Raw genomic sequence first — 27,479 nt, forward strand, 5'->3', positions numbered from 1 at the left:
TTATACCGACGGTGTATCATTATGACATTTTTATGAGGAATATTGGGATAGAAAACAGTCAAAAGAATTAGCTTGATCCTGATAATGTGGGGTAGAGTGAGACATTCAGTCAAGGCTGACGATGTTATGAAAATATGAAAAATAGAAGAGGGGACGTAGCTTTGCTCTACATTCTTTAGGAAAACTGTTTGATGATGCTAATTCCAGCGTTTCATGTGATTCACTGTTTTCTTCTTCTTCTACCAGCTAAAAAGGTAATGCTAACAGGGTTGTTGTGGGTCACATGTTCCATGCATAATAATTATTATTTAAAATATTATGTTGATTAAAAAAAATTCCCATAATTACAAGAGACATCAATGAAAAAAACTACCAACAAAAGGAGGTTCAAAATTAATTTTAACTGTTTTATTTGAGATTCAATTTAATCATCAGGGGGGTGGGACAATAGAAAAATGGCATTTTATGGGGAGCTCCAGACTTCTTTGGTATTTAAAAAAAATATTTTCAAACATTCTTTTTAGAAGATTTGGTCTCAGGACATGGGAACTTACACAACAACTGCATGGTTTAGTATTTTGTACGTGGATTATTTGAAATTTGATGGGTGGGACAACCCGTATAAGGCTCTGAAGCTGCTCAAAATTCAGAGGGGTGGTCTTGTCTGAAGTTAAATGATGAAGAAAATCATGAGAAAGCTAACAAACCACACTGTTTTCAAGTGAAATGATATTAATATATTATCCAAGCAAAGGCAAACAAACACATCTTTTACAGGATTGGACAAACATAACGAGTCTGAATTACACACCAGCAAGTGGCATTCAAACTGACACATGCAGTCTTGTACATGACCTACAGAGGGGGCCAAAACTACAGCTGAACCCCCATACCTGCCAAAAACAGAATCTAGTGACAACAGTTAAGTGAGTCTGAATGGATCAGATCCTGAGAATACCCAACAAATACTCAACATCATCTTTTTCTTTTCCTTCTTTACCTCAATTAAATCTGAAGAGTGCAGCCTCCTCATGAGCAACTGCACATTTGATCATTCACACAATTTGCACCTGAAAAATATCCATAAAAGGCTGCTGCTTCTGCTCAGCTTCTCAAAAATGTTCTGTTTAGGAGATGTAGCAGTGTCGGTACTGGAGGACCCAAAACAGTCACATATTAATCGTACAGCAACGGAGCAGTGCTAAACTGTGGCAGAAGTAAAAAGGGAAAATGACAAAAAAAAAGCAAAGCAGTTCATCATGAGAGGCATGAAGAGGGATGTGACAGTCTGAATTATTCAGAACAGGGAATATTAAAGCCTTGAATACTGTCGGGAGAAGCTCATCTGCTTCCAATCCAATAATAAGCCAATAAAATATTCAATCAAAAATGAATACGGAATATATAGCAAAATGAAGATTAGTTTCGCTCTGTATTTTTGTTTTGTTCATTTCAGCACCATAAATGTATGAAAATGGAGGATTTCAGGGAAGATAAATGTTTTATTCCCTCCCTCACTCATACATCAGGTCTAGATCCCATTTTAATTTCATTCACACCCTAAGAGAAAATTGTAAATGATAGTAAATTGGTAAATGTTATTCATTTACATGCAGCTAAGAATAAATGTGTTGATACAAGTGGGGTTTTCACTGGGCACATTATGTGATTCCAAATTGAAACTGGCCTTTTTTTTCCGACAATTCAATAAGCATAGTTATTAGTACTGACTCGGCCACAGCTGTGCTATTTCTACTGTTACATGTCAAAATGTGTTCTGAGACCACGTCCACGTTAAATCCACCTCTGAGGGGCCGCTTCTATGTCACTTACAGGAACATTTCAGAGCAGGTTGAGCTGAACTGGAACATTAAAGCACAGCTGCGTCCTCACCTGATTCCTGAGTCAAAGGAAACACACGGGCTGCTGAACTGCAGATAAACGGTAAATAAAGCAGAGGTATTATGAGGTTCAGTTTGAGGCACAAGAGGGATTTCAGAAGAGCATCTACTATTTGTTTACATGGGTTAGGGTTAACCCTCATCAGCATATACTGTACGCTGTATGAAATATATTCACACAACACCTTCCCTTCATTTAGCTTTGAGGTTACTTCACCTGAATTTCAAATTTTCTCACTTACCTCTTGTGATCTATAGCCCTGCAGAAGGTTTTTTCTTCTTAGATTTCTCACCTCGTGCCAGTACAACAGGACTTTTTCCACAGATGACAAAGGCAGCTTTTGTCAGTGTTAATAGCATCGCCTCCTCTCTTCCTACTGCGACCAGTCAAGACATCTGCTGGGACAAAAGGCTGGTGGAGACGAATGAAATTTTTCAACAAAAAAAAATTACTTGCTTACTGCAGAATGATCAAAATATGTACATGGTGCAATTAGAACTGTCTAAACCAGTACAAGTCAAGATTCTGTTTTCTGCACCATTATTTGTCTGAATCTTTCCTTCATGTATGGCTGAATTACTCCATTGTTACAGCATGACATTGTGTAGCACAGAGTAGCTTTACATTGTTTAAGGAGAGTCATAGGTGAGCTGGTGTGCTTGAACTGCCCTGAGTGTGGAGGAGTGAATGAAGAGAGGTGAGGACTTCATAAATCTGCACTTTCTAGAGCAGGGGTAGCCAACACGGTGCCCGCGGGCGCATGGTTGCCGGCAGAGACCATGTGAGTTGCCCCAGACACATGTTCTAAAAATGACACTAGTCACCATGAAATTCCTTATAAAAAATTATAATTGCTGTTCTTTTTAAATCAAAAAATACTTACAGTAATGCAGATTTAAAATCACAATATTTATTATAATTTTTTTTAAAAACAAAAATATCTTCGGTGTAAGTGAACTTTGACCTTGTCCGAGTCAGAGTTCACTGCGCATGTCAAACCACCACGTCACTCTGCGGAAGCGTCCGGGCGGAGACACGGAAACTAGATGTGGTTTTTACCCCCAAAACACGATAGAGAAGTGAAAGAGAAAACACTATTTTCAGGATGACTGGGAGGAAGAGTCCTTTTTCACGACAGTGAAAGATAAATGTATGTGTCCTATTTGCAGGGCGACTATTGCGTCGGCAAAGCGGCACGTTGTGGAGAGACTCTACTTTAGCCGCTACAAAGCTTCCATGCTAACTAGCCACCTGGTAGCACACATAGACTGTATGCGCACTACGGACAGAAAAACACGGGACTTAAAGGCAGCTTTGACAAATACTGCGCGGCGAAAAATTTCTTCGTGGAGAAAAATGTACCATTAGAAAGGCTTGTTTCAGTGACGGGTCGCCATGCAGGCTTCATTGTACGATGCAGAGGTGATCCAGACTTCCCAACATTCCTACATTACCACTGCATCATTCACCAGCAGGACATATGTATGTACAAAAGTGGCCGGATTTGATCATGTGATGACTCTTGTCGTGAAGATCATAAATGGCTCCAAAGCCAAACAACCAGGACATTGAAGGTGCTGCTGGAGCAGCTGTCAGTTGAACATGGTGACCTGTTACTACACACAGAAACCCCATGGATCAGCAGGGGAACAGTTTTGCAGCGTTTTTTGTCACTGTTGGCCGAAATCAAAGAGTTGATGCAATCCAAAGGGGAAGACACCTTGCTGCTTGAGGACACTGAGTGGATTCTTGCCCTTGCATTTTTAACGGACATCACTGGGAAACTGAACCATCTGAACTGTGAGCTGCAAGGTAAAGGTAAGACATGATAAGCTCTGCAATGCCAGGCTTCCCACTAACACACATTTACAGACAAAGAAAGAGGTAACATATGTCGTCATTCAAAACACTGCCATTACACAAAAGTGTGAAAAATAATTTGTTGAAAACATGTAGCGATTTGTTGTTACAATCTAGATGCTGTCTAGACAAAGGTAGCTGTGCAAAGACATTGCTTAAATAATAGTTTTCAAATCTGACCAAAACAAAAACTTACAAGAACCGGACCAAATGCTACATGATGTCTATATCAAAACGTATCGAGGTTTGATACTCAGCTTTATGTCAAGAACTATATACTTATGAGGTACAGAAGGGTGACGAATTAAAAGAAAAATCAGCATGAAGGGGAAACGGCTTCAATGCCCTGGAGAGTTGCATCTACTGAACAGCATTCTTTGAAAAGATGTTTCCTTATTTGCTGTTTTGATGGTGGTGCTGGAGAGTCTAACACATTGGTTCAACATCTCCCATAGGTGTTCATTTGGGTTGAAATCTAGTATAACAGCCAGCTGATTTGCACTCTGTGGAGGTCAAGAGTTAAGGTTTTCCTTCAATTTGTCACTCATCAAATACATGTTAACATGTTATGCACGTTATATAATAAGAGACTAGTTTGTGAGATTTATTAAACTTTATTCATCATAATTTTGCTGATAGAAATGTAAAAAGAAATCTGTTAGACATGAGGTTGACGTGGAAACGTGAACAGGCAGGAGGGCTGGCACAGATCCACCTCAGCTTTTTATAATGTTACATTTATTCCAAAGAGTATCCATATAAGCTCTTTTATTTGTCTTTATTTTTCCTGAAGTGCAAGATAGGTTTCAGAACAAATGGTTCTGACATGAAAACGAAGATCACCTCACCTCTGTCGTTTGAAAATATTGAACTTATTTTGAGACTGACATTATAAAAACATCACAGGACATACAGTAGATGTACAGTTTTACCATTTGGCTTTGCTAGATGCATTTACCATTCAAGGTCACATTATTTTCAATCAGATTTAAGAATTTCAGACTTTATTTGGAGCATGATCAGGGCTTTGGCATACTGCAACACTGAAGTGAAGAACCATTAAGGAGAGACGGGGTTTGTGCCACATTCACAGAAATAAAAACATGAACAGATTGGCTTATGTAGATGGTAAAGATGATGGGCAGTGACACTGTGACAGTCATACTCCAGACAAACACATCAGACAGCTCAAAATAAAGCAAAGGATCATGTGTGACCAAACACTACACACTATGAATCACCACACTGATAAAAACCAAGAGAAAGAAAACAAAACTAGACAAAATTAACAGACACAGTGCTTGATCTTTAAAAAGGAATATTATAAAGTCATTTTTCTCCTACATAATGGAGGGGTTGTGCACAAACAGGCCTTTTAAGCTCCAGTGGAGAACACCGATCCAAGAGTTTAAGACCAGCAACACGAAAAACAGGAAAGGATTCAGTTGAATGAGGGTGAAATAAAACTCAGCTACACAGGTTGTTCAGACATGGCAATGATGTGTGACACACACAGATCTCTTGGACAATATTTGCTCAGAGATCTTGTATTCCATCGCCTTTTCTTGTCTTCGTTCTGGAGCTTAGATGGCGATCAGGAATAAAAGACAAACACATCTGAAATCAAGGGAAATGACTACAAGTAAGACATGTAACTACAACAATAAATTAATGCACAAATATGGCCCACGTACATAACAAGATGTTTTTTTTTGTTTCATTCTCACTGGAATTACACATTGAATAGAAAGATCTTTCATAAAAAGTTATAAAATAAATAAGCACTCTTTCCCTTTGAGTTTTGAGTAGAAAAAAAGTTGCACAGCATGCAGGCCCAAGAGGAGAAGGAGCAATAAGATTTCATTAAGTATGTTATTTTGCAGTAGTATCTCGGCGCTCTTCTCCTCTTCTTTGGCCTTCCTTCGTGGTCAGAAACACACACACACACACATGCTGGTGGGTGACGGTGACCCACTCAGAGTGGACAGTGGAAGCTCCGGTCCTCAGTACACCCAGTTCACTGGGACCCACTGGGGTTCACTGCACAGTTTGTCCACTTCCGCCTGTAACGTCTCAAAGGCCTTGTCCAGGTTGTCGTTGACGATGGTCAGGTCGAAGTAGTGGCTGTAAGCCCTCTGGATCCGGGCGCTCTCATCCACCGTCTTCCTCAGGTCCACGTCCTGATAAAACACAAAGGACAGGTCACTTCTGGAAACATACAAAGGCTGTAGACAGAAGACACTTTACACATGTCAGCATTCCTGCACAGAGAAAAGAAGCCTGCAAGTTTATATATACAGCATCTCATCATACACAGAGGTAATTCAAAGTGCTTTACAGGCAAATGTAAAAGAATGCAACAAAATGAAACTTAAATTAGTCAAAAACAGTACAGGAAATTTGAATAAAGTACACGCAGATGTATAGAATAATTAAAACTGATTGATACAACAGCTAAAAAATGGAAGAGATGAGAAAAATAAAAGCATAAAAGAGATAAAATCTACAATTACTAAAACTAAAATTACCTGAAGAAAGGTGCAGACAAATTTAATGAAAGCACGGGCAAATTAAACCAGACTTTCTAATAAAATAGATTAATTAGAAGCAGTGGAAGAAAGAATGAGGGAGAAGAAAGGAGTGAATGACTCCAGAAGTAAAAATGTACTGCATTTGGTAGAACTTTTCATTTCAATTAGGCACCACTCCATGATTTTAGTCTTTTAGTACATGATTATTGTGGAAGAAAGGAGTTCACAATAACAACTACAAGTATAGCAATATCTAAAATACTTATTAATGAGTCAAATTCATGTTTAAATTTGTTGTGTGCTTGTCTGTTAATAACATAACATGGTATCAATATTTCATTTTTTAAACATCACTGTTATTGTCAATACCGGCACATTGTAACACCCCTATTTTGCACACAGCATTTCGAGTTACTTGCAGATCAATATTTAACACACAAAGCATGATTTTTATGATTTGTAAATAAAAATAATAAGAGAATCTTTTGCTATTGATAGTTTAACTGTCCAAAAACATATAAGTAGCTCTATTTTTGCAAACTACAAGGTGAAAATGTTGTGTCCATGTTGCTGTATCTGTACATTTTCCTGGTTAGGCCTCTTCTGCGTATGTTTACAGTGTGGTTAAGTGATTTTTACTGAGGCTAAAGGTGTTTAGCTTCCATCGCTTGTGCAGATCTGGATGTCTAATTTTCTTTTCCTGGTGGCTATATGTGGTTATCATAAGCACATCGCCGTATGTGTGTGTTGTTGTACATGGCAGCTGGTAACCTACCGTGAGCTGCTTAGTTGTGATGCCTGCGTCCACCACAGCTTTGTGCATCGCCTTGAGAGTATCAAAATCTGGCGCTGCGATGAAGACCACGTAAGGCATGAACTCGGCTGTTTTCAGTACCTTCAAAGCCTGGAAGGACAAAAAGAGGCGACACTGAAGTCAAGGCAAAAAAATATATATATACACACACATACATACATAAATATATATACAGTATATGTATATACATAAATATAGTGTGCAGCAAGTCTCAAATGGTAAAAAGCTCTGTATAATATGCAGACATTCTGTGTAGGTTGATATGGATGGCTTTCTAAATTTAAATGTTTCTTTTGAAATATCAGCTCTCTGACACAGTAAATCCACCCTCAGTATATCAAACCTTTAACTCTGTGAAACATTTAAGCCTCTCACACCTGTGGGTTGACATCCAGGATGCAGGTGCGTCCCGTGCCAACCACCTCATGGATGGACTCGATCTTTGTGCCGTACAGGTTGCCGTCGTACTCGCCGTGCTCCAGGAAGCGGCCGGCCTTCACATCCACCTCCATCTCTGTCCTTGAGGTGAAGTGGTAGGAGTTACCGTCCAGCTCTTCATCACGGGGCCTCCGAGAAGTGTCTGACAGGAGAGAGGACTCAGTTAAATGTTGTCACTTGCAAAGCTTTTTTTGTGTGTTGGAGTGTGGCAGAATTTAGAAAGACATCTGCGTGTGCCGTACATGGTATAGTGGTGCCAAAGCGAGTGGGCTGGAGGACCATCAGCCGGTTCTTCAGGCTGCGTCGGCCGACTCCTTGAGCACCAATCAGAACCAGCGTCTTCCTCTGGAACGCAGGCACCTTTGCCACTTCCTCATAGATCTGCAGCTCGTGTCTGTCAAACTCTGTTTAAGCACATTTTAAACCGTTAGCCAATCACCGAAACAGAGGATGAGGCTATCAGCTGAGAGGAGAATCTTCTGACCTGCATTCTTGGCTGTTAAATACATCATCTTCTTCTTCTTTTTCCCCGCTATGGTGCCACAAAGGATTCCTGAAGGACCAAACAAGACAAAGCATTTATGCACCTGTACTTGTTTTCTATTAAAGCATTTGGCCAGATGGGGGCAGACGTGGACTAGTTTCTGAGTGCTCAAAGTAGCTATCCAGACCTTTTTGCCATAAATCAGCCTTCAGTGGTAAAAGCAATAAAGAAGTGACAGAAGTCTGGCAGTGAACCAGTTCACAGACTTTAGGCCAATCTTATCTTTTCAACATCGGCTTAGCATAAGAGAGAAACTGGAAACTTGGGAGAGTTTAAGCTCCAACCGAAAGCATCATTCAGAGTGTTTCAACAGCGATTCAATAGAGCCTCACCTGATCCATCAAAGTCTCTGGGGACAAACGCTTTCCTCTTCTCCTCCAAGAACTGACTGGGTATCAGTCCCGTGGCTCCGCCCACTACATGGCACGCCTGGCGCAGATTACAGATCAGTCAAGATTTTTTTGCCTCTTTACTGACACTCGGTGAAAGAAAACACACGGGGGAAGGCTCACCTGCCACCAATTGGGATCCTCTCGGTTGACGATCTGAAGAATGTCGCCTTTATTGAAGGCCATTCCCGCCTCTCGACAGGGGATCAGGTTGTCATTGGCTGGGTTGTAGTCAAAGTATGGCCGCACATGCACCTGGGACGAACAGAGGCACAGATCTGAGCCCTTTGCAGTAACTAAACTTGTAATTATTCCTTAGGTTTCAAGGGTATTTCTCAAAGTCTGATTAGAGTCACTGTGGAGGGGGCACAAAAAAACCCAAAAAAGCTTGACCTCAGCATGCCGTCTCACACAACGACAGCAGCTCCTTCACACCGGCTACGTCCTGTGTCCCACACTGCACCCGACACAGCTCTTCATGCTGCGCCGACAGCACAGGCTTTTGCCAAGAAGGGTAAGTGCTCTGGCCGATGGATTAGATTAAACAAGCAGCCAGAGGAAGCAATAAAACAAGCTAGTAAAATATACTGCGCAGCACACCCCGAGCCACAGAGCAGGATGTGATTTTGCATTATGTCTCATTCACTTTTACTGCTCTTCAAGCATTTCCAGCTTTATGTCTCTTTGTTCAAGATGCACAGTATCTTTTTCTTTTTTTTTCTTCAAAAGGGGCACGCGTGAGCGAATCTGTCGAAGGCTGTCATAAATTACTGTACTTTTCGTGTAGGGTGCATGACAGTACGGGAAGCATGTGTGTGTGGGTATTTGGGAGTGTGTGCGTGAGACAAAAACAGCAAGTGTGACCTAGATAGCATGTGGAGTGTTATTAATAGGGCTCCCAGTGTTCACATTCCAGCACGGGGGATTGTGGGAAGGCCGTAGGACACATCACCAGCCCCGGTACCACCGCCCAACATCTGACGCTCGTTATGTAAGTGGAAGTGTGCGTGCTTTTGTGTTTACATTGCCATGTGCCGTTTGTGTTCACCTGCGGGGGTGCGGGAGCGTCTCGGTAGCTCGGGAGGATTTTCAGCGTGATCCCTCCGCTGCAGTCTTTGAGCATCTCCTGCAGCTCGGTGGGGTTGTTGCCGACGTCCTTCCCGTTCACCTCCTTGATGATGTCGCCCACGTGGAGCAAGCCCTGTCTGTCAATCATGCCACCGTGGAGGATTCGAGCAATGACCAGGTCGTCCTTCTCCACGCGGAATGTCACACCCTGAGGGGAGGAAGAGGGAGCAGGATGATGCTTTATCCTCATATAACTGTGCTCACCTTGTTTCATCCACCTTCACCCACAGTCCCGCTGTTCTGGCATCTACTCACAACCTCAATCATTCACTTGCCCCCATCGCGTGCTCTACAACTACCCCCCCGGCAGCATCCACACACTCAGTCATGGTCTTTCTCACCAGTGGCTCTCCGGCCTTCTTTCGGATGCCGATCATGCGCACGGCATCGGCCTGCATCAGAGCGCTGTTCACTGCTGCGTCATTGGCCGTCTCAGCCGGGGGCGGGACTTCATAGCATTTTGAGGCCACCATGTCATGAGCCTCCAGAAGAGACTGAGAGACAGAAAGGAGGACAAGGTGAATGAGGGGAGAGGAATAATGCTAAAAGCAAAACTTTCTTTCACAATAAAACACATTCTGGCTCGATGTAATCCAGTCAGAAATGTCGCTGCTACAACCTCACTTGGTCTGGTAGCTCAAAACCAAGTCAGTAAGCCGGTTTTATGACTTGTCCATACTTATGCCGCTGTAAAACTATGTTTAAGTATTTACTGTTATCCTATAATTGTCAGCTGACGACAGTGAACGCTGTTTTCTAAAAGCACAGTGTCGCTTAAAATACTGCTGACAAAACTGAGACTTGATATTTCAAGTGAAAACTGAGGATGGTAGTATGAGACAAAATATGTACTACAGCAGGTAAAACAATCGAGAGCTACAATAATTATACATGCAAACAGTCTCCTCGAGGGAAGACAGTAGGAAAGAAGTCTCTACCGTTACTAATTGGATAAATTGCAATTCTGCTGCATTTGTAACAGCTTGTTTATCGTTTAACTTTTGGTGCTTGATTTAACGAAAGCTAAAAAATAAACTGTCCACAAAGGCGCTAGAGTATAGAACTTGGACGTCTGAAATGTGCCTTCATCAGAATATTAATAGAAACAATCATCTAATGGCTGAAATCCCAAATATGGATTATCACCTGAATCTAATCAATTTAGACTTGGATGGCTGAGTGTCCCCCCAGCAGCTTTCACCCAAATCTGCTTTTTTGTTCAGATATTACTGGAACTACCTCTTAAAATATCTTGCAAACAATAACCAACATTATTTTTGGTGAAAAAACAAAGCCTGAATTCTTGTAAACTCACATATTCAGTATGTGATGTAATATCCGCTTCCTGTTCCTACCTATCCTGCCCTCCCCTCCCTCCCCGTGTCTCTCCCTCAGTAGGTCAACAGGGTCTTATCTTTCAGCTTACAGTACAAACAGCTCTGATTGGTGCAGAGCCTTCGCTTGGGCTCAGAAGTCTCACTCCTATTGGTTTAGTCTATGTAAAGCCTGTGGTAGGTCCAGGGATAGAGGTCAGTGTTCTACTGATGCATGAGGACTTGATCCAAAACATCAGATGAGTGCTACTCTAACTACAGTGGAAACACTACGACTACAGAGTTTCACATTTAATGTATGGCAAACCACCGAGAGAAGAAAATCTAAACTAACTCACATACGTACAAGAAAATATCACAAGAAACTTTAGCTCAGAATGAAGGGAGAGGGAATTGTAATATGCTCAAAATATGCATAAACACAGGCAGTAAATTGCATTAGATCACAGAAAAGGAGACAGCTACTTTGGTTTTAATTGTGCTCTTTCTCAGGCAGCATCTAAGGATTATTACTAATATGTCTCTAGGAACAGGAGAAATTACGCAGCAAATGTTTCACATAGAAAAAAAACCCAATAGTTATACTGCAATAACGGGATGCTGAATGATTTACAAAATCTGGATGTAGCCATATATAAAGATGCCACAAAGGACAACTAGGGATGAGGTAGCTGACTCAATAACTCAAAAATGACGAAAATAGAGGTGATATGAAACAATTTTCAGATCTACACTGATGAGCCACAACATAAAAACAGGTGAAGTGACTGGCCTTGGTCATTTTGTTACAATGCAATGTTCTGCTGGGAGACGTCCTTGAATTTAAGTGAATGTTACTTTGACACATACCACTGTAGTGCCCTGCTGCACTGCAAAAACTGCTCAGGAGTGGTCCGAGGAACGTGACCAACAGCTCGGGGTGTTCACTTGGTTTCCAAACTCCAACGATCTCAATCTGTTTGAGCATCTACGGGATGCATCTTAACAAGCCTGATTTATAGAGGCCTCATTCCGCAACCCACAGGACGCAAAGGATCTGTTGCCAATGTCCACATGTGCCAGACACCACAGGACACCCTCAAAGGTCAAATGTCCCAATGAATGAGAGGTGTTTTGGCAGCACAAATGTGACCTACACAATATCAGGCAGACGGTTTTAATGTTGTGGCTTATCGGTGTACATAGACAGTCTGTTACAATAGGGGTTTAGATGAACCACGACAGGTCTAATTCCTCATTAAGCCCACAGGGAGACACTGTTCCAAGGTGAATACCCAATTTGCCTCTTTTTGTAATAGAGGTTCAATTACTGTCAATAAATAGCAGCAAGATGTACATTTATTTCTATCAGTCGGGGGAGTTAGATGTAAAGAAGATGCTATGACGCTGTGCTTGTTTAAAAATATTATTGGACCCCTGTGCATTATTTTCCCAAACTCAGTTCATGTGCAGTTATTCTAAGAAATCGTGTCTGTTTTAGCTCATTCTTACTGTGTTTGTGTTTACTGTTTCCCACCTGGAAGTGTGGCTCCTGAAGGATCCTGGACAGTTCGGCCGCGCTGTCATCTTTAACCTTGAGGTTGCTGATGTCGCCCAGGATCTCCGTCACCAGCTCCACATTATTGTCCTGCACCGCCTCCAGCTTCACCTCCTCCAGCTGCTCGTGAGCCTGGGGAGGACAAAGAAGCTCAGGGAGGGGCAGGTTCCTTACAGGAGGTGGAAAGAAAGGTAACTCTCTGTGTAATGTTAGCAGTTATTTGGATGTGGAAAGCTGAATGAGTGGAGGTGAGTTTGATTGATCAGAACTGACTGCTTACATGGCATCGGTGTCTGTATATAGTGCTGCTGTGAGGTTGTTTTGCTCTGTAAGCAAGCCCCTGTCTGCCTCATGTTGCAGTGAAAAAAAAGTCAAAGAAGTATTTGTTTATGTTTAGTCATCCTGCCATTTCTACAAGCAGCCCTGCAGGGAGCAGCTGAAGAGTAGAAAATGACAACAGCCTGTCTGGCAGGAGCTACAGCTGTCCTCTGACTGAACTCACTGCACACTAGATATCAAACAGAAGTGGAGATGTGTGTCGGAGCAAGTGGTTTGCCATCATAGGTGCTGCAGTGCATGCACTACTGACAGTAGGCATGCCTTCTTTGTGCACTCTGTGTTAGCCAAAGCCTTACTGTACTCGAGCACCTCAGTCAGGTCAAAGCAGAGCAAAGCTGGGAGCAGGTGGCCTCTGGAGCTGGCTAGTGGTTAGTCTGCTCACTGCTGCTCACCCTGACCTATGTTGTGTGTGCTACCTGAGCCAGGGAGCGTACAATGGGACTTTCCATGATGCCGCGCAGGAAGAGCAGGTCGATGTCTTTGGCGCCCGCGGAGGTGGGCAGCTCCCCGAGATTATCCAACACCTGCTGCATGGCTGGACGGACGGGACGAGACACAAAGATACAGAGAGAAAGAGAGAGATAAGGAGGATTAGCCAGGTGTGAAAGTCATCCAAAGCATAAACATACAGAACACCGTGAAAAGTGCTGCAGCAACAGAGTCCTATGCAACAAAGCACCACAAAACTAGACCTAAAGGCTTCAAACTTCTATACTATTAATGATGTTGAAAATTAATTCTGCCATGTTTGCAGTCCATTCACACTCTACACACAGAGTTCTGTACACGTGGATCAGCAATGCACCCCAACTTACAGCTCTATTTGTCAATCACCATCTTTTATTTCAAACTTAAAGCACTTTGGGTCAACTTCTGTTGTTGTGACTTGCTCTATTCAGAATGTGCACAATTGCATAAATGCAGTTTTAAAAGACCTAAGGCTCGGTCAGCACATTCCCACAAGTACCCACAGATAAACTGATGATTCTGAGGCCTAAAAAGTCCTGGTTTTAACTTCTGTCAGTTGCTAGAAAGTGTCTGAACAAATGAACTCTGCTGAATCTTGTATCCTGAGAGCAGGAGAGGTGTGGACTGTAGGTATCCGCCAGCTAACGTCCTAATGCCAAGGTCTCAAAGCCTGTGTAAGCCAATTTAAGACACTTAATGCCCTGGGAATGTGTGCGTGTGTGTGAGCATGTGTCATTATACACTTAACGTGGGTAGTAAATATGTCCAGTCAGCACTCAGTGTACAGTTGATTCACTCTGATTTCTCGGTGTTTTGCTCTACTGACCCATCATTACTCTTTAAACCCTGACTCATGTTCTGTGTCATGTCAAGTCATACTTTTACTCTGACCTCCTCTTTAGAAAAAAGTGGCGCCTACTAAATTGCTGCCTTGAACAAACAGATTATAAAATACTGTTGTCACTTGTGGTGGTGTAAAATGCTTACCAACTTTCTCTTAGCATATGTAAAGCTATTTTACATGTGATAAGTTGCAGATTCGCTGCGTTTGTGAAACGGTGTGTGCGTCACCATTTCTTGTGATTCCTGTGTTTTCTGGCCAAAATTCTCATTTGCTTCTTCTGTAATTATAATTCTAGATAAAATCTCAATTTAAATTCTACCTTTCTTCTAGTTTTCCTGCACAAAAATAGTCAAATTGCTTCAACCAGTCTTTCTTTTGCAGTTACCAAAAACACTCGGTTTGCACAGAAGTCATGCAACTCTGTGCTTAAGAAAAAAGAGAGTGAAAAAAAAAATCTAATTATCCCACAGTGAAGCAGATACCTCACCGTTGCTTGATAACCACAGAGCAGAGACAGTCTGCATAAACAGCAGGCTCCATGCAAAAACAAACCTGAAATATTTATGATCCTCTTAAAGAAGGACAAAATAGGGGAGGGAGGTTAAAAACTGCACTCCAGATTATTAAACCTGTACAGTCGAGTCAAGTCAGTTAAAATCATCCGCAAAGAATTAGATATTTCAACACAGAAAACATAATCTAAAACTCAATTTAGATATGCAGCTGTCAGTGTGAATGAGCAGGGGACCACACACACTGGTTTAGAGCAGAGCTGTAATTGTAGTAAAAGCATCCACACACAACCACAAACAAGCACTGAACCACCGCCTTGATTTCAGTGCACTCACCCACACTTACAATTCGTCAAACTGCAACCCCTCCTCTGAAATGTTTCCCAATTCTCCAGCGTTTTGCATTTACACACGACAACTTGTCAGAATTTTACTAAGTCTAGCATGGATTGTTTTAGTGAAAGACACAAAGCAAGTGAAAAACAGCACAAATCTGACACCACAACTAACTTCCAAACCATACATCGAGCTAAACTACTTGAACACACAGCTGGATTGTGTTGTGTATCTAGATTTCTGTGCTCTCTGTGCTGACCTTTGCCTGTTTACCGAGTTCACTGTGTCATCGCATCCTCCGACCACAGGAATGTTTGCTCATCCAAAGTCGTTCCCTGCTGTGTGCTTGCTCATCCCAACAAGAAACCACATCATTTCTATCCAGCAAGAAACTCTAGATAAACTAAAGTATCTATATTCTTCTGAAATATGACATGGAAATACTAAGTCTGTTCCGAAAAAGCTGCCAAAGCTGAGAAGCTATAGTGCCACACAGTTACAGTAGTGTTTTTTCCAGCTGATTCATTCATCTACATAATGAATCACTCTCCTTACCTGGTTTTTTCTTCCCTCCTCTGTGGGACTCGTCTGCGGTCTCTCTCACCATCTAAGCACTGCCTCAGTATCTACACCTACCAGCATGATGTGCACTGAATGCCAATGCAGAGGCTCCCTGCTTAAGAATTCCTACCTCCATTTCTCAAGGAATGCAAGACAAATCCCACGAGAGAAGACCTGGCTGCTTCTATTATATGTGGGAATTTTTTTATTTTTTTAGCTTGTGAGATGAAGATCAGAGGAGCACCTCGACTGACACATCACTGATAACAAAAATACATTTCAGTGCGTTTTGTTTTTTAGCAGCGCAGGTTAGGAACTGAGACACCTTGAGGGAAAACAGGCAACTCTCTCAGCTGAAGATCCTCTAAAAAAAACTGAGCTTCCTGACCAGCGGTTCAACTGAAAGACTGTCAAGTAGCTAAACTATTTTGGAAAAAAAAAAAAATCACATTCTGAGTCAGCTGTAGCCCCTGAACATTACCACATTATCACTTTTTACAGTTAAAAGTGATATATAAATGGCTGAAATAGTGAGCTATCCAGTAGATAGGGGGTTGAAACAGAATAAAATGACAAATAAACAGGTCAGATAAAAGTGAAAGTCCAAAAACTTTTAGCTAATGGATAAAACGTACACAGAAAGTAATGGAAAATGGTTGAAACACACACAACATTAATGGGTAAACTATTAAACTTGTTTGTTCAAACTGATGCATAGTTGAAATAGCTAAATTTGTCAGATAAATGATATAAATAGTTAATGTTATCTAACATCTAAATGTCAAAATAAAAGGCATGGATTGGTTTAAAGGTTTTGCTTGGTGCTATTAAATACAAACATGATCAAATCGACCTGAATATCAAATCAAATATGACATGCAGAGCATTGCTTGGTACCCATAAAGGAGAACTTAAGTTCCTCTGACACTGCTGTGCTGTGGTGTTTGACAGTAAATGTTGGGAATCAGTGCTCTGAAGGATTTTTAGATATGTTACATCTGAAAATGAAAAATATGGCAATCTCATCACCCTCTGGGAGTTGCTGGCCGAGCAATGCTGCTTTTAGATGATAAATGTTTCATGGAAGGCTTCAACGAACCTCAAAAATTCTAAGATCTAAGATCAGAATCTAAAACTACAGTATCTCTCTGTTCACCTAAACATGTGACAGCCCGCCTCTTCCTCCTCCTTTCCTCACCTCCAGACGTTTCTGCTCCCTGGGTGGACTGCACAGCCGGGGGCCCATCCACGCCAGCCTGTCCCGGGGGCGTCACCTCCTCCTCCTCCCGTACCCCATTGGGACAGGAATCGTCCATAGCTGTGACCATCGCCAAGCCCTCTTTTTCTTCCTCAATGCTGCCACAAGTATGCTAAAGGCTAACCACTAGTCAACCACCAGCAGTTCTGCAACTACGTCTTCTGTCCTCCAATCTTGTCTTTTCTGGCACTGCTGACCCTCTAAACTTCCAAAAAAAAGAAAAGAAAAAGTAGAACAAAAAACACTGAGAGAGTACAAAGGAGAAAGAGGGAGAGAGGGGGATTGAGGACAGAGAATGAGAGAAGAGACACAAAGGCGGCGACAATAGAATGGGATTAAGATCAGAAGATATTACGAGACGAGGGGGGGAAAGGAGGGAGGAGGACGAGAGATGAGGGGAGAAATTCAAGGAAAGGAAAAGAGGCTGATGTATGGATAAGTTTGGAGAGACAGGCGTGAAATGACACAGAGCGAGGTAGAAAGCTGGATGGCATACACAGATGTGGACATGCAGTCAGTACTTGTCAGTCCCCTCCCTCCACTCTGACTTTAATACCTTCCCATACTACCTCCCACCCCCCATCAGCTGGTAACACACACACACACACACACACACACACACATATATATATAATCCCACAATCCTCTCCTGCTGGGCTCCCTTCCTCCTGTATCCCCGACCCCACCCAAAGTCAAGTTACCCCTCTTGTCTAGACGGACGCACACACACTCACACACACCAGTTGAATGTGTCATTATGTAAGTAATCTTACATAAGTGTTACTGAAGGGGGCCTGACCCTACATTCCCATTCCTTTCCTCCTCCTTTTCTCTCATTCACACTCGTTCTGCACTGAGTTTGGGCAACCCGCTGCTGCAATGTGCAGAAACTCTCAGCGTGTGCAGATTGTGCTCGTACGTTTTCCCCCAGCGGTCGTCCACCTCCCTAAAGCCTCCTCAGACTAATGGGAGCCTGTTCTCCTCTTTCGTCTTTTTTCCCCTTTCTTCCTTCTCTCTTCCTCCTCAAATTAATGCGCCTTTACCACCTTGCTTCCCGCTAAGTCAGTACGACTCGAGGTGCTGACAGGATTATGCACATTTTTTGGAGCTGCAGTTTAAGCTGCTCCACCCCTGAGCCTGAACACTTCAAGGGAAGCTACTGGCTGCATGACTGTTTCTCAGCAGAAGCCTTGTCGTAATAAATATTCTTCCCCTCAGTGCCTCATTTTATATGGATGATAAAAATTAAGTATTACTGCAAAAAGCATACGTGCACGAGCACATGCCAGCGAGAGACTTTTGAAAATAAAGAGGCAAGAAGACATGTCTGCAGCCTTGATAGCAGCTCAATGAGGCTGCACTAAAGAACAATGTGGCTTTGAGCTAAATGCGAACACGCTCACAATGGAAATGCTCTAAAAAGTAATTCAAGGAATCTTTTCCCATCACTTAATTAAATGCATGGCTGCAAGATAAAAATTCTAATTTATAAATCCTTTAAATTGAAAACGCTATTAAGTTGAGTTGGGTTGACATAATGATGCTGGTAATTGCGTCAACTTAATATTGTGTGTAATTCAAACTCAAATTTCTGCATTAGTTGATTTTTTAAACAAAATTTAAGTGGAGGCCACTTAATGAAAGTAGCTTGATAAATACATTTTTCTTTACTTTGAGGTCAGGATTTCAATTCACCTCCCCTGCCGACATAACATTAGAGCAACTCAAATTTTTAAATTAACCAACTTAAAAAAATTGTATGCACAATTATGGTAATTTAGCAAAAATCACTTTAAAATTCCATTTAAATAATATGGAAATACTAGTTGGAACAACTTCATTTTTTTGAGCAATCAAGCTAGAAACTTTATTCTACAAATGATTAAAACAGTGGTAATTATAAACACCTTTGATTGTAGCTCATTCCTTTAACTCACTTTAGTCTGCTGGTTGAACATAATTTCTTGAGAAGTTGTCTCAAATCCAAAGGATGTTGCAAACGGCACCATTACTTCTTTTTTGCTGAGGCAAAACAATAATATTTCAAGTGTGAGACACTAATGTTTAGCAAATATGTTTGTCATTACAGTTTAGTAGTTAGCATGTCGGTTTAACATCGTCTAATTAGCACTGAGCACGTGAGGTTGAAGGGAATGTCATTCCTTTTGCAAAAACTGTAAACGTATTGAGCAAAGTGAGTTAATTGAATTTATTTAACTAAAAGTTAGGAGTTTATAGTTTTCCTCCTATGGTGGTCATTGATTTCCTTTACCAAGTATTATATTAGTAGTTGCTATATTAGTTGTTAAAACCCAAAAAACTCAATGATGGTGCGAAATCTTCTTCCGTTGGGCTAATGATGGTTGTACACAATGTTCAAGTTGCTATATTTTAGTCCCAACCACAGTGATAGACCAGCTGACCATCTTAGAGTTCCACCACTAGTGTGTCTAAAAAAAATACAAACCACCAGCCAGTGACCACTTAAATCAATGCAAGCACAAGTGCTCCATCAGAGTTCTATGATTTCCTGTCATTCAAATCACATTGCAACATTGCGATCAGAAGGCGACAATAATCTCAAACAGGCTCCTCCCCCTTCACCGTCCATCAGGCCCCTCCCACAGTGACACAGCTGTGCAGGGAGCAGATCTGTAGGCTTTAATCTGCTTCGCCTCCTCCTCCAGCCCATCCTCAACCAGTCAAACCCTCCCCCAGCTCAGGACGTGGGATTTTAATCCGGCCACGAAAGCAGCGGGATTACAGAACCTCTCCCTCCCTCTTCCGCCATATCTGATGTTCAAACGTCTCTACGTGGCTTAAATATGATACATTGCTCGGTTTGGCAGCAGCTGAAGTGGCCTTATGGTGAATCTCTACCTCTGACTCTGATGTGTGTGGTGTTATAGTAAATTTCTCCCACTGAGCTACAGGAAATTCTCATTTGGTTAAACATTTGGTCGGCGTTTCCCCTAAAATGGCGACTTAATTGTTCCTCTTTAGAAAGCAAGAAGATAAGAATTGATTTCACACAGAGTTTGACTGAGGCTGAACAGCTGCACGAGAAGAAAACAAGCCATAAAGCAGCACCGTGGGGAGTCAGTACAGATTTTTTTTTTAAGACAACTGAAATCACAAAGCAAGTGTGTGTTATGTGTCATTAAAACAACTGGTTTATTATTCAGGAATGAGCTCATTGGCAAATGACACTAACAGAAGGCACACTGATGTTTTAAAAAGGCAAGGAGGAGCCTGCATGAGAAATAACTGTACCTGTGATCAGCCTTGAATATTTATCAGCACATGGAGCAAGTCTGAATAATATTATACACCAGACTTGACCTGCTCTAACCAATATATAATAGAGCCCACTACCAGCTGATGTGGAAGTGCTCTCTGCCGATCACAGTCATGGTTAGAGTCATGGGCAGTAAATGAATATATACATGTCTTGGTTATATGCTTCACCCTTGAAGATTAGTATTAGCATGGGCTTTTCAAGCACAGAGAAAGTTCTGTCAAAAGCCAAATCCACACGGACACACACTGGCAAACCGGCTGCTTCTTTACTTCTTTAAAAGCGGGGATATTTTTGACCAACAGAGCTCAGTGCATTCTTGCTTCAAAGACTGGCAGATCTCCCAGAGAACCGACAAAAATCGTGTCAGCATGCAAAAAAACATTTCTCTAAACGTCTCCAGAGTGTTAGTACTGAGGAAGTGGTGTTTACCTATGCCAGATGGTGTAGGCCAACCCCGGTCCTACTGGCTGCTCATCAGTCAACTGTGAAGACCTGGAGAGACAGAAAAGGGAGGGCAGGCGATGTGTGAAAAGTTTGCGAGCCTCATCCGTACCAGCCATGAATATTCAGCTCCACTTGCATTCTTGCCCACCAGTTTTCATCATTCCTCACAGACACTTACTTGAGCATTCAGACACTCGTGCTTATCCCTCACACACGCTCAATGAGTTTTCTTTTGTTTCGCTTCCATCTATCTATGTCATCCCTGCCGGCAGCGAGATAGGAGTCTCGTCTGCGGAGGGTGGCAGTTGTTCTTTCAGAACGACGCGCAGGACACATCCCGCACGATTGATTGTCCTCAGCTATTCAAGGATGCCTGCATCATCAGCTGGCACTCTGCCATCAGTGTAGTAAATGGCCACTATTCTCTGAAAGTAATGACAAAGCAGTATGCATTCACTCCCAGAAAGGCGCTCCTCTCATTTTCACTTGCAAAACTCACATGCATGCTCCACAGCCACAATGTGTATCACGCAGAGGTTTACCAATATCGAAGATGAATGTGGACTTATTATTGACTTTCCTGCATCAGCATACAAATTTGTTGTTTGTTTGTTGATGCAGCACTGATTTCAGAATAGTTAAAAGAAACAGAACTGATGAATCTTTGCCAAAAATTTGTGATTATCTGAAAATGTACAATTGTATCAGCTGAAATCAGTTAACAAAATACTATCAGCTCAAGGTCCACTCACTAGTTCTGAAACTTTCATTGAGTACGAGTACTAAAAGTGATCAAAACAACAATTATTTTTACTAACTGCATCTAGAGTTCCACAATAAACCATTTCTACTGATGAAGACCCTGAAATATAAAAGAGAAAGTTCAAAACAAGTAACTTAGCCTGTTTTGAATTGAGATTGTTGACTTAAGTGTTTTATCTAAGGTCAAGATGGATTGCCAGGTTCAAGTAGTTAAAACAAGCTTTACACAGAAAATGGATTTTATTCATCAACCAGAAAACTACTTAAAGAACAGGTTTGAGTTAATTCACAATGAATGAAAATTAATTTCTTGTGCTACCTTTCAGAGGGAAGCACTGTAATATAATACCCTTTTAAAAGACAACAAACAGGTCAAAATTAAACCAGTGACATTCAACCTCTTTGTAAGAACAGTGTGTAATAGTTTTGCTTTGCATTTCAATAAATGTTCAAATTATCCAAAATTCTAAGGTTATTGAAAATCTCAAAACACATTTGTGCATCAGAACTTTGTTTTTTTTTCTCTACTTTCTTCTCTCATTAATCACCTGAAAACCACTCAGATTTATCTGCTGTCCCTGTATGGAAAGCTTTATGTAAAGTAGATCCAAACAGCTCCACCTGCAGCAGCTACAACAGCAACATGATGCTAACACACTGACAATTTATCAGTCAGAGGGGCAAAACCAGCACTTTCACTTTACCACTAACTACATTTTGCTGTTATTACTTTCTTAGTTTCCTTATGCAGGCTCTCTGCTTAGGACTGAGTATTCTCATATTGCTGCATTGCTACTTTTGCTCAAGTAAAGGATCTTTATGCTTCTTCCTAAACTGTTTCCTTGCTTCCTTCTCACTGCTTTCTGTTCTCGAGTGATTGTGAAAGTAGACAGAAGACGACCTCTGCCCCACCTCGCAATGTTTAAAACATTCGTATAATAAAACTGCAAAATCTGCCAGAACTAAACCCATTCATGCAGCCCTGAATAGCCATTGTGAAATGTACCATTTGAAAATGCAAGCCAGCAAGAAATAAAACAATGCAGTGGCGTTATTACAAAAAACTGATGTCTACATCCACCAACAAAACAATGTGTTAGCACTCTCACAAGCTTCATTTCATTCAGCCTCCTTCTGTGTGTTTTTCTTGCCTCCAGCAGTGGAAGGAGAGCATGGTGTTTGAAAGATTGTCCAATATGAGTCAATAGTTCCACCTGCTCACCTGGAGGGTAAAAGCATCTATATAATATCCTAAAATGAAGATATCTGCCTCTGCTAATACACTTTCTGAGAGGCAGACCACGGTGCTCACTTGGCCTTTGACCTTAAGCTCCTCTTTAGTCAGCATGCAGAACAGAACAGTTTCTAAGTGCCAAAACATTCCCAGCAGAGGAAGTCTACTCGTCACTGCTTTGCTACACTGGGGTCTCTTCATTCATCCTGAACTGCTCCTTCACTGTATGAGCATAAGGGCTTGATTCATTACACAACGCAGATTACAATCAGCTCCGACACGCTCACTGGAAGTGAAAGTTATCCCTCGGAAGAATGTTAACGGAGGCCAAATCACCGGGCGATTCCTCGACAAGTCATCCGCACCACAGAGCAGGAGGCAGGATGGACCAATCAAAGATCCAAACGAGCAGGGAGGAGCATTAAAAAAAAAGGACGAGAAGGGTCACAGCCTGGTCTTAGCGGAGTGTATAAAAATGAGCAGAGGGAGTGGGAGAATTTTAGAGGAAGAGATTCAGAACAGGAGAGCTAGGATGAGATAAAAGTCACATTAGGAGTCCTGAAAAAAGAAGACGAACAGAGAACAATCCTTAAAGATTAGACCGAGTCGTGGGAAAAGCCTCTCAAGTCTTGGGAGGATGAGAGGAGGAAAAGGAAGAGATGAGAAAGTCTTTGGTAGGAGTGGTTGCTAAACACCTTTGTAATCTGTTTCAGTGTTTCTAGAAACGACCAAGTCACTGTAGTGAAAACTTTTTGTATCAAAATGTGCATGAAAATTTCTGGGGAGTTTGCTTTATATGTAATAAATGCAGAGAGTTTTGTGCATGAGACGATTTGCATGTTAAAAGCTGGGTCATCTCAAGGACCAGGAACTGGGTTATATCACAAATTCAGGTTTTCAGTGGATGGGTTGCTCCTTCTCACAGCGAGGGAGCCCTGCTCTCCTCCGATGTCTTAACACCTGTACTATCCCATCCTCTTTCTTCCTCTCGGGATAGAAAAAAAAACCAAAATGGTCATTTGCAATCCTGCCTGCCATTGGCTGCTCTGCACGAAAGGACGTGCCAACAAAAGCCTCCTGAGTGCCCTTGGTTGCCAAGCACTCAGATGATGGACAGCTCATGGAAGAGGGATTATGAGGGGATCAGAGGGTTTGTTTTTGCACAAAACATCACTGCTGTCTTACTCGTGTGAACGTGTGTATGTGCACATATGCATGCTTTTAAAAGCACGGACAAACCGGGGTTTTAATTCCTCCTGTTCTAGTCACGCCAGCAGGAAATCTCAGTCTGGCTCTTTTGTAAGTTTACAGTCTCAGATGGAGTACGGTGCCATACACCTTGGGGCCATGAAACACAAATGCACACCCAGAGCTCGACCCATACTGCACCCATCCTGCAGGAAACCCTTCAATTCATGTGTGCATATTCTCTCCACCCCTATTCTCCGTCCCGTTGTGCCCCAGGCTCCATGGTGCACAGGGAGAGCGGCCATCACTCTCGCTTCCTCTTAATGACTTGCGAATCACAAAAGAGGCCAGTGAGCTAGAAGTCCAGATGTCGTTTCATTGGGTGATCTTGGGTGACCCCAGGGGCACCAAAGGGCAATTTATAAACTTTCTTGAACCCTGATCTGCGGCCTTCCCAGTATGGTAATGAGCGTCAGAGGGGCACGGGATCTTGCGTGTGTGTGTGTGTGTGATGACTGGCTATTCATACAACCACTCTCCTCCCATCCTGTCATGCCTCTCAACCATCACCCGCTGCCTCCAGACAAACCCTATGTAGGTCACTCCATGCGTTAACACAGCCGCTCCATAAGAGGATTACACTGCTACCCCTAAGATGGCCATCTTAGCAGATCAATATCCGCATAATATTTATCATAGCTATGCTTTCTAACCGGTTATAGCTGAAAAGCGTACCAAATGAGCTCAGTTTCTTCCACTAACAATGAGGACGCAGCTCTGTCCACCCTTCTTCTGATTCATGCTCACCTCAACTTTGCACCTGACACTGAAAATCTAAATTACCACCATTTAAGCTAATCAATATTTGCATCTTTTCCAAGCATCACCAAAAAAAAAAAAAAAAAAAAGAAAGAAAAAATGACCTCAATTTCCTCTTTGGTGATGTTCCAGCTGGTGGGATGTCTGTGCTTTGCCATGCAGCTTGGGATGATATAATTACACAGCTCGCCAAAAGCCTTCAGCACTGAACGCACAGCGATCTTAATAACGTGCACCTCATGACATAATCTAACCCGCCACATGGCCGTGCCTGCTTCTTCTCAGTCTCTCTCTCTCCCCGCCTTTCCAGCCTCCTGCTACTGATCGTTAGTATTAAGTAAAACAGAGAGAGAGAGAGGGAGGGGACGGGTCGGCGAGAAGTGATGCAACAGCACTTAACACGACGGCAAAGTTTAAAAGATGAGTAAAGTGATGCTGTGTGATGTTGGATAGTAAAGAAATGGGATGTGATTTGGGAAGAGGGTGCAGAGGGGGAAGAGATAAGGAAGATATCCTTGTTCATCAATGTCAATTTTTTTGAAAATTGCCAAAGAATTTCAATCAAATTTCCCTTCTTTGTAGAACCAGCCTGGTTTTATCCTCCTGGCTGAAGCAGCTCCATCAAAAAGGAACGAGGCTTTTCATCTGGCGTGATCACATGACGACCTTATACGATCTCGGTTCACATGAGTTTTAAAAAGAGAATATGCAAGTGATCTCACATGCATGCTTTTTCTGCTATCGTCTTCAGTTACTCCTTGTGGAGGCGAATGAGATTCGAAGTGTTTTTCCTGATTCGAGTCTGTGATAGAGGATGTTTTCTTATGACACATGGGTAATTGCATGTTTTATCTGCAGTGGCATGCCCCTTTAAGATCTTAGTGATTGATGAAATCTGGTGAATCAGCAGGATAGACTGCAGCAAAAAACTGCCAAAGACATTCTCCCTCACATGCCTGGTAGCGATTCTGACACAAGGTTTCTTTAAAAAAAAAAAAAAAAAAAAAAAAAAGATGTTCCTCTCTGCTTGAAGTTGGTCATTTAGTTGTATGTTTTCCTGACAGCGATGCAGTCGGCTTGTGACAGCTGTTAGGGAGTCAGTTATGTGTTAACAGTCGGGAGGTGCAGCCTGCCGCAGATTTATTGTTGGAGATAGCAGTCCTCTGATGCTTGCTTTGTTCATAGCTGGGATGTTTGAGTCACTCCAGTTCCTCCAGTCCATCTCCCCCCTCTTCATCTCTCCTGCTCCCCACCCTTCCTCCTCTTTTTTTTCTGTACCATCCTTCCTATAGCTGTGTATTAATAATAGAAAAGTGGAAGCTTCAGAGTGTTGGATTTGGTCTCTGAATGGCTCACTGACAACTCCCATATGTTCCAATGTTGGTGGCACGTGTTTGACTTGAAATTCGTGTTTTCCAGCCTGCTGACTGGAAGGAATAGTTGATGCATATGAGGGCTCTGGAGTCTAACTACATGTGTATGCGCCTTGATCCACCTACTTCAGCAGAACAATAAAGGTCATCCTGGATCCTGAGGTCTTACTGGATATCCCTGCCCAGGGACTGCAGATTTCCTCTAATGGACTAACTGTCTCAGCCTCCTTCCCCTGCTGCTTTTGTTCATCTTAATACATTCAACAAATCTGATTATGCAATTGAAAGGAAGAACGAAAGACCCATAAATTCTAGTTTACATGCAACAAGATCCATACTGCCCCTCTCAGTGGTCTGGAGGCCCATGTTGCCCCTCCCAATAAGGATCCCCAAGGATGTTGCGTATGTCCATGGGCTTCCCCCATCACGTGCGTCGAGGCTAAACTGCTTATAAACCTTGCCAAGTCCCAAGATTCATTGAGAGCTGCAGTCTGTTGTGATATGTAGGCGGTTTTATGTTTCGATTAAGTGCTCCCACAAAGTGACTCTGACATCGTGTTAGTGCATTATTATTAGATGGAGCACTCATACGTTTCAGTGGAGGACAAAAAATAAAAATCAATACCAGCGTCTGGCTGCGCCTCCGGTCGGGCAGCCTGTGCCAAACACTGGTCACTCCATTCTCCGTTTCCATGCAGCAAGTATTTGTAGATGTTTGTTCCCAAAGTTTGTCCAGGAAACGTGAAATGCTCAACCTGGTGCTGATGTTACTTTGTCTGACTTGGTGTCATGTAAAGAAAACGTGCGCTTTTCTCCTCTCTTAAGCTCATTTTGCGGGGAGATGTTGCAGTCTGTCATTTCTGGACGGTGGCGCGTTCCAGCCCTCTCCTCCTGTCAGCACTATTACCTGCAGCTCCGTCTTTACGCCGCGGTTGTGACGCACGGCCAACCAGATCCGTGCGCTCGACCCGTGCGCCAGATCCGTGGACCAAACGCCAGCGCCGTTTTGGCTGGACCAAGACAACCGTACGTTCACACCGACCTCGCCACACGTGCGGCCATTTTTTGCTACCCATCCGAGCCATTGTGGCGTGCGCACACTTACGACTACAACCCATCCGCCGTATCCTTCCTCACGTTAGGCAGGAAAAGGGAAAAAGGGCGCATCCGAGTCCAAAATAGGCGCCCGGAGCGAACTGATCTGCGCCTGAATTCAGCTGGTTGTGACCCAACAGAGCGGGCTTTACAAGAGACGAACCGCTCCTTCTGTCAAACTCTCCTGCTGCACCTCAAACACGGTTAAGTGTCTTTGTCTGCCGTTTCACTGGCGGCTGATGAATGAATTTACGATCTCCGCGTTTACAAACGTGGTCACGAAGCCGTGACTTACCTGTGAATTGTGCGTGCGAGTTCGCGGTAGTCCACCGACCGTCCCGGTTGGACATTCAAACCCCCCTCAGCTGTCTGTCCTGGTCCCGCATCAGACTACCAGAGAACACGATGCCAATCAAAGCTGCACGCCCCGCCCCCGCACCGACGTCATGCAGCACGGGCCAATGGCAG

General features: G+C 42.6%; 1 protein-coding gene across 5 annotated transcripts; it reads right to left on the reverse strand.

The window, feature by feature from the left end:
* Positions 1-4,356: 4,356 nt before the first annotated feature.
* On the reverse strand, positions 4,357-27,432 carry pals2b (protein associated with LIN7 2, MAGUK p55 family member b). Of its 5 annotated transcripts, none has more exons than XM_023285951.3 (14): positions 27,307-27,432; positions 20,526-20,588; positions 16,736-16,995; positions 13,233-13,351; positions 12,457-12,609; positions 9,948-10,100; positions 9,527-9,754; positions 8,602-8,733; positions 8,422-8,518; positions 8,030-8,098; positions 7,788-7,949; positions 7,485-7,687; positions 7,069-7,197; positions 4,357-5,942 (listed from the first exon to the last, which is right to left on the reverse strand). In XM_023285951.3, the coding sequence occupies exons 3-14, from the start codon at positions 16,863-16,865 to the stop codon at positions 5,766-5,768; spliced, it is 1,752 nt and encodes a 583-aa protein (XP_023141719.2). In that variant the 5' UTR covers positions 16,866-16,995; positions 20,526-20,588; positions 27,307-27,432; the 3' UTR covers positions 4,357-5,765. The 5 variants fall into 5 exon arrangements, with proteins under 5 accessions (XP_023141719.2, XP_023141728.2, XP_023141737.2 ...); XM_023285960.3 differs by having other exon boundaries at positions 16,736-17,000; XM_023285969.3 differs by having other exon boundaries at positions 13,251-13,351; positions 27,307-27,430.
* Between the last annotated feature and the right edge of the window lie 47 nt (positions 27,433-27,479).

Source organism: Amphiprion ocellaris, chromosome 15 (assembly GCF_022539595.1).
Source record: "Amphiprion ocellaris isolate individual 3 ecotype Okinawa chromosome 15, ASM2253959v1, whole genome shotgun sequence".
Taxonomy (NCBI): Eukaryota; Metazoa; Chordata; class Actinopteri; family Pomacentridae; genus Amphiprion; species Amphiprion ocellaris.

Excerpts from the sequence above, each read along its gene's own strand:
- pals2b (XM_023285951.3), bottom strand. The coding sequence starts at position 16,865 with ATGGTCACAGCTATGGACGATTCCTGTCCCAATGGGGTACGGGAGGAG. Across the intron at positions 13,352-16,735 it reads GGGAGCAGAAACGTCTGGAG|CCATGCAGCAGGTGTTGGAT; the intron begins GTGAGGAAAGGA and ends CCGTCCGTCCAG. Across the intron at positions 8,099-8,421 it reads CAGAGACTTTGATGGATCAG|GAATCCTTTGTGGCACCATA; the intron begins GTGAGGCTCTAT and ends TTGGTCCTTCAG.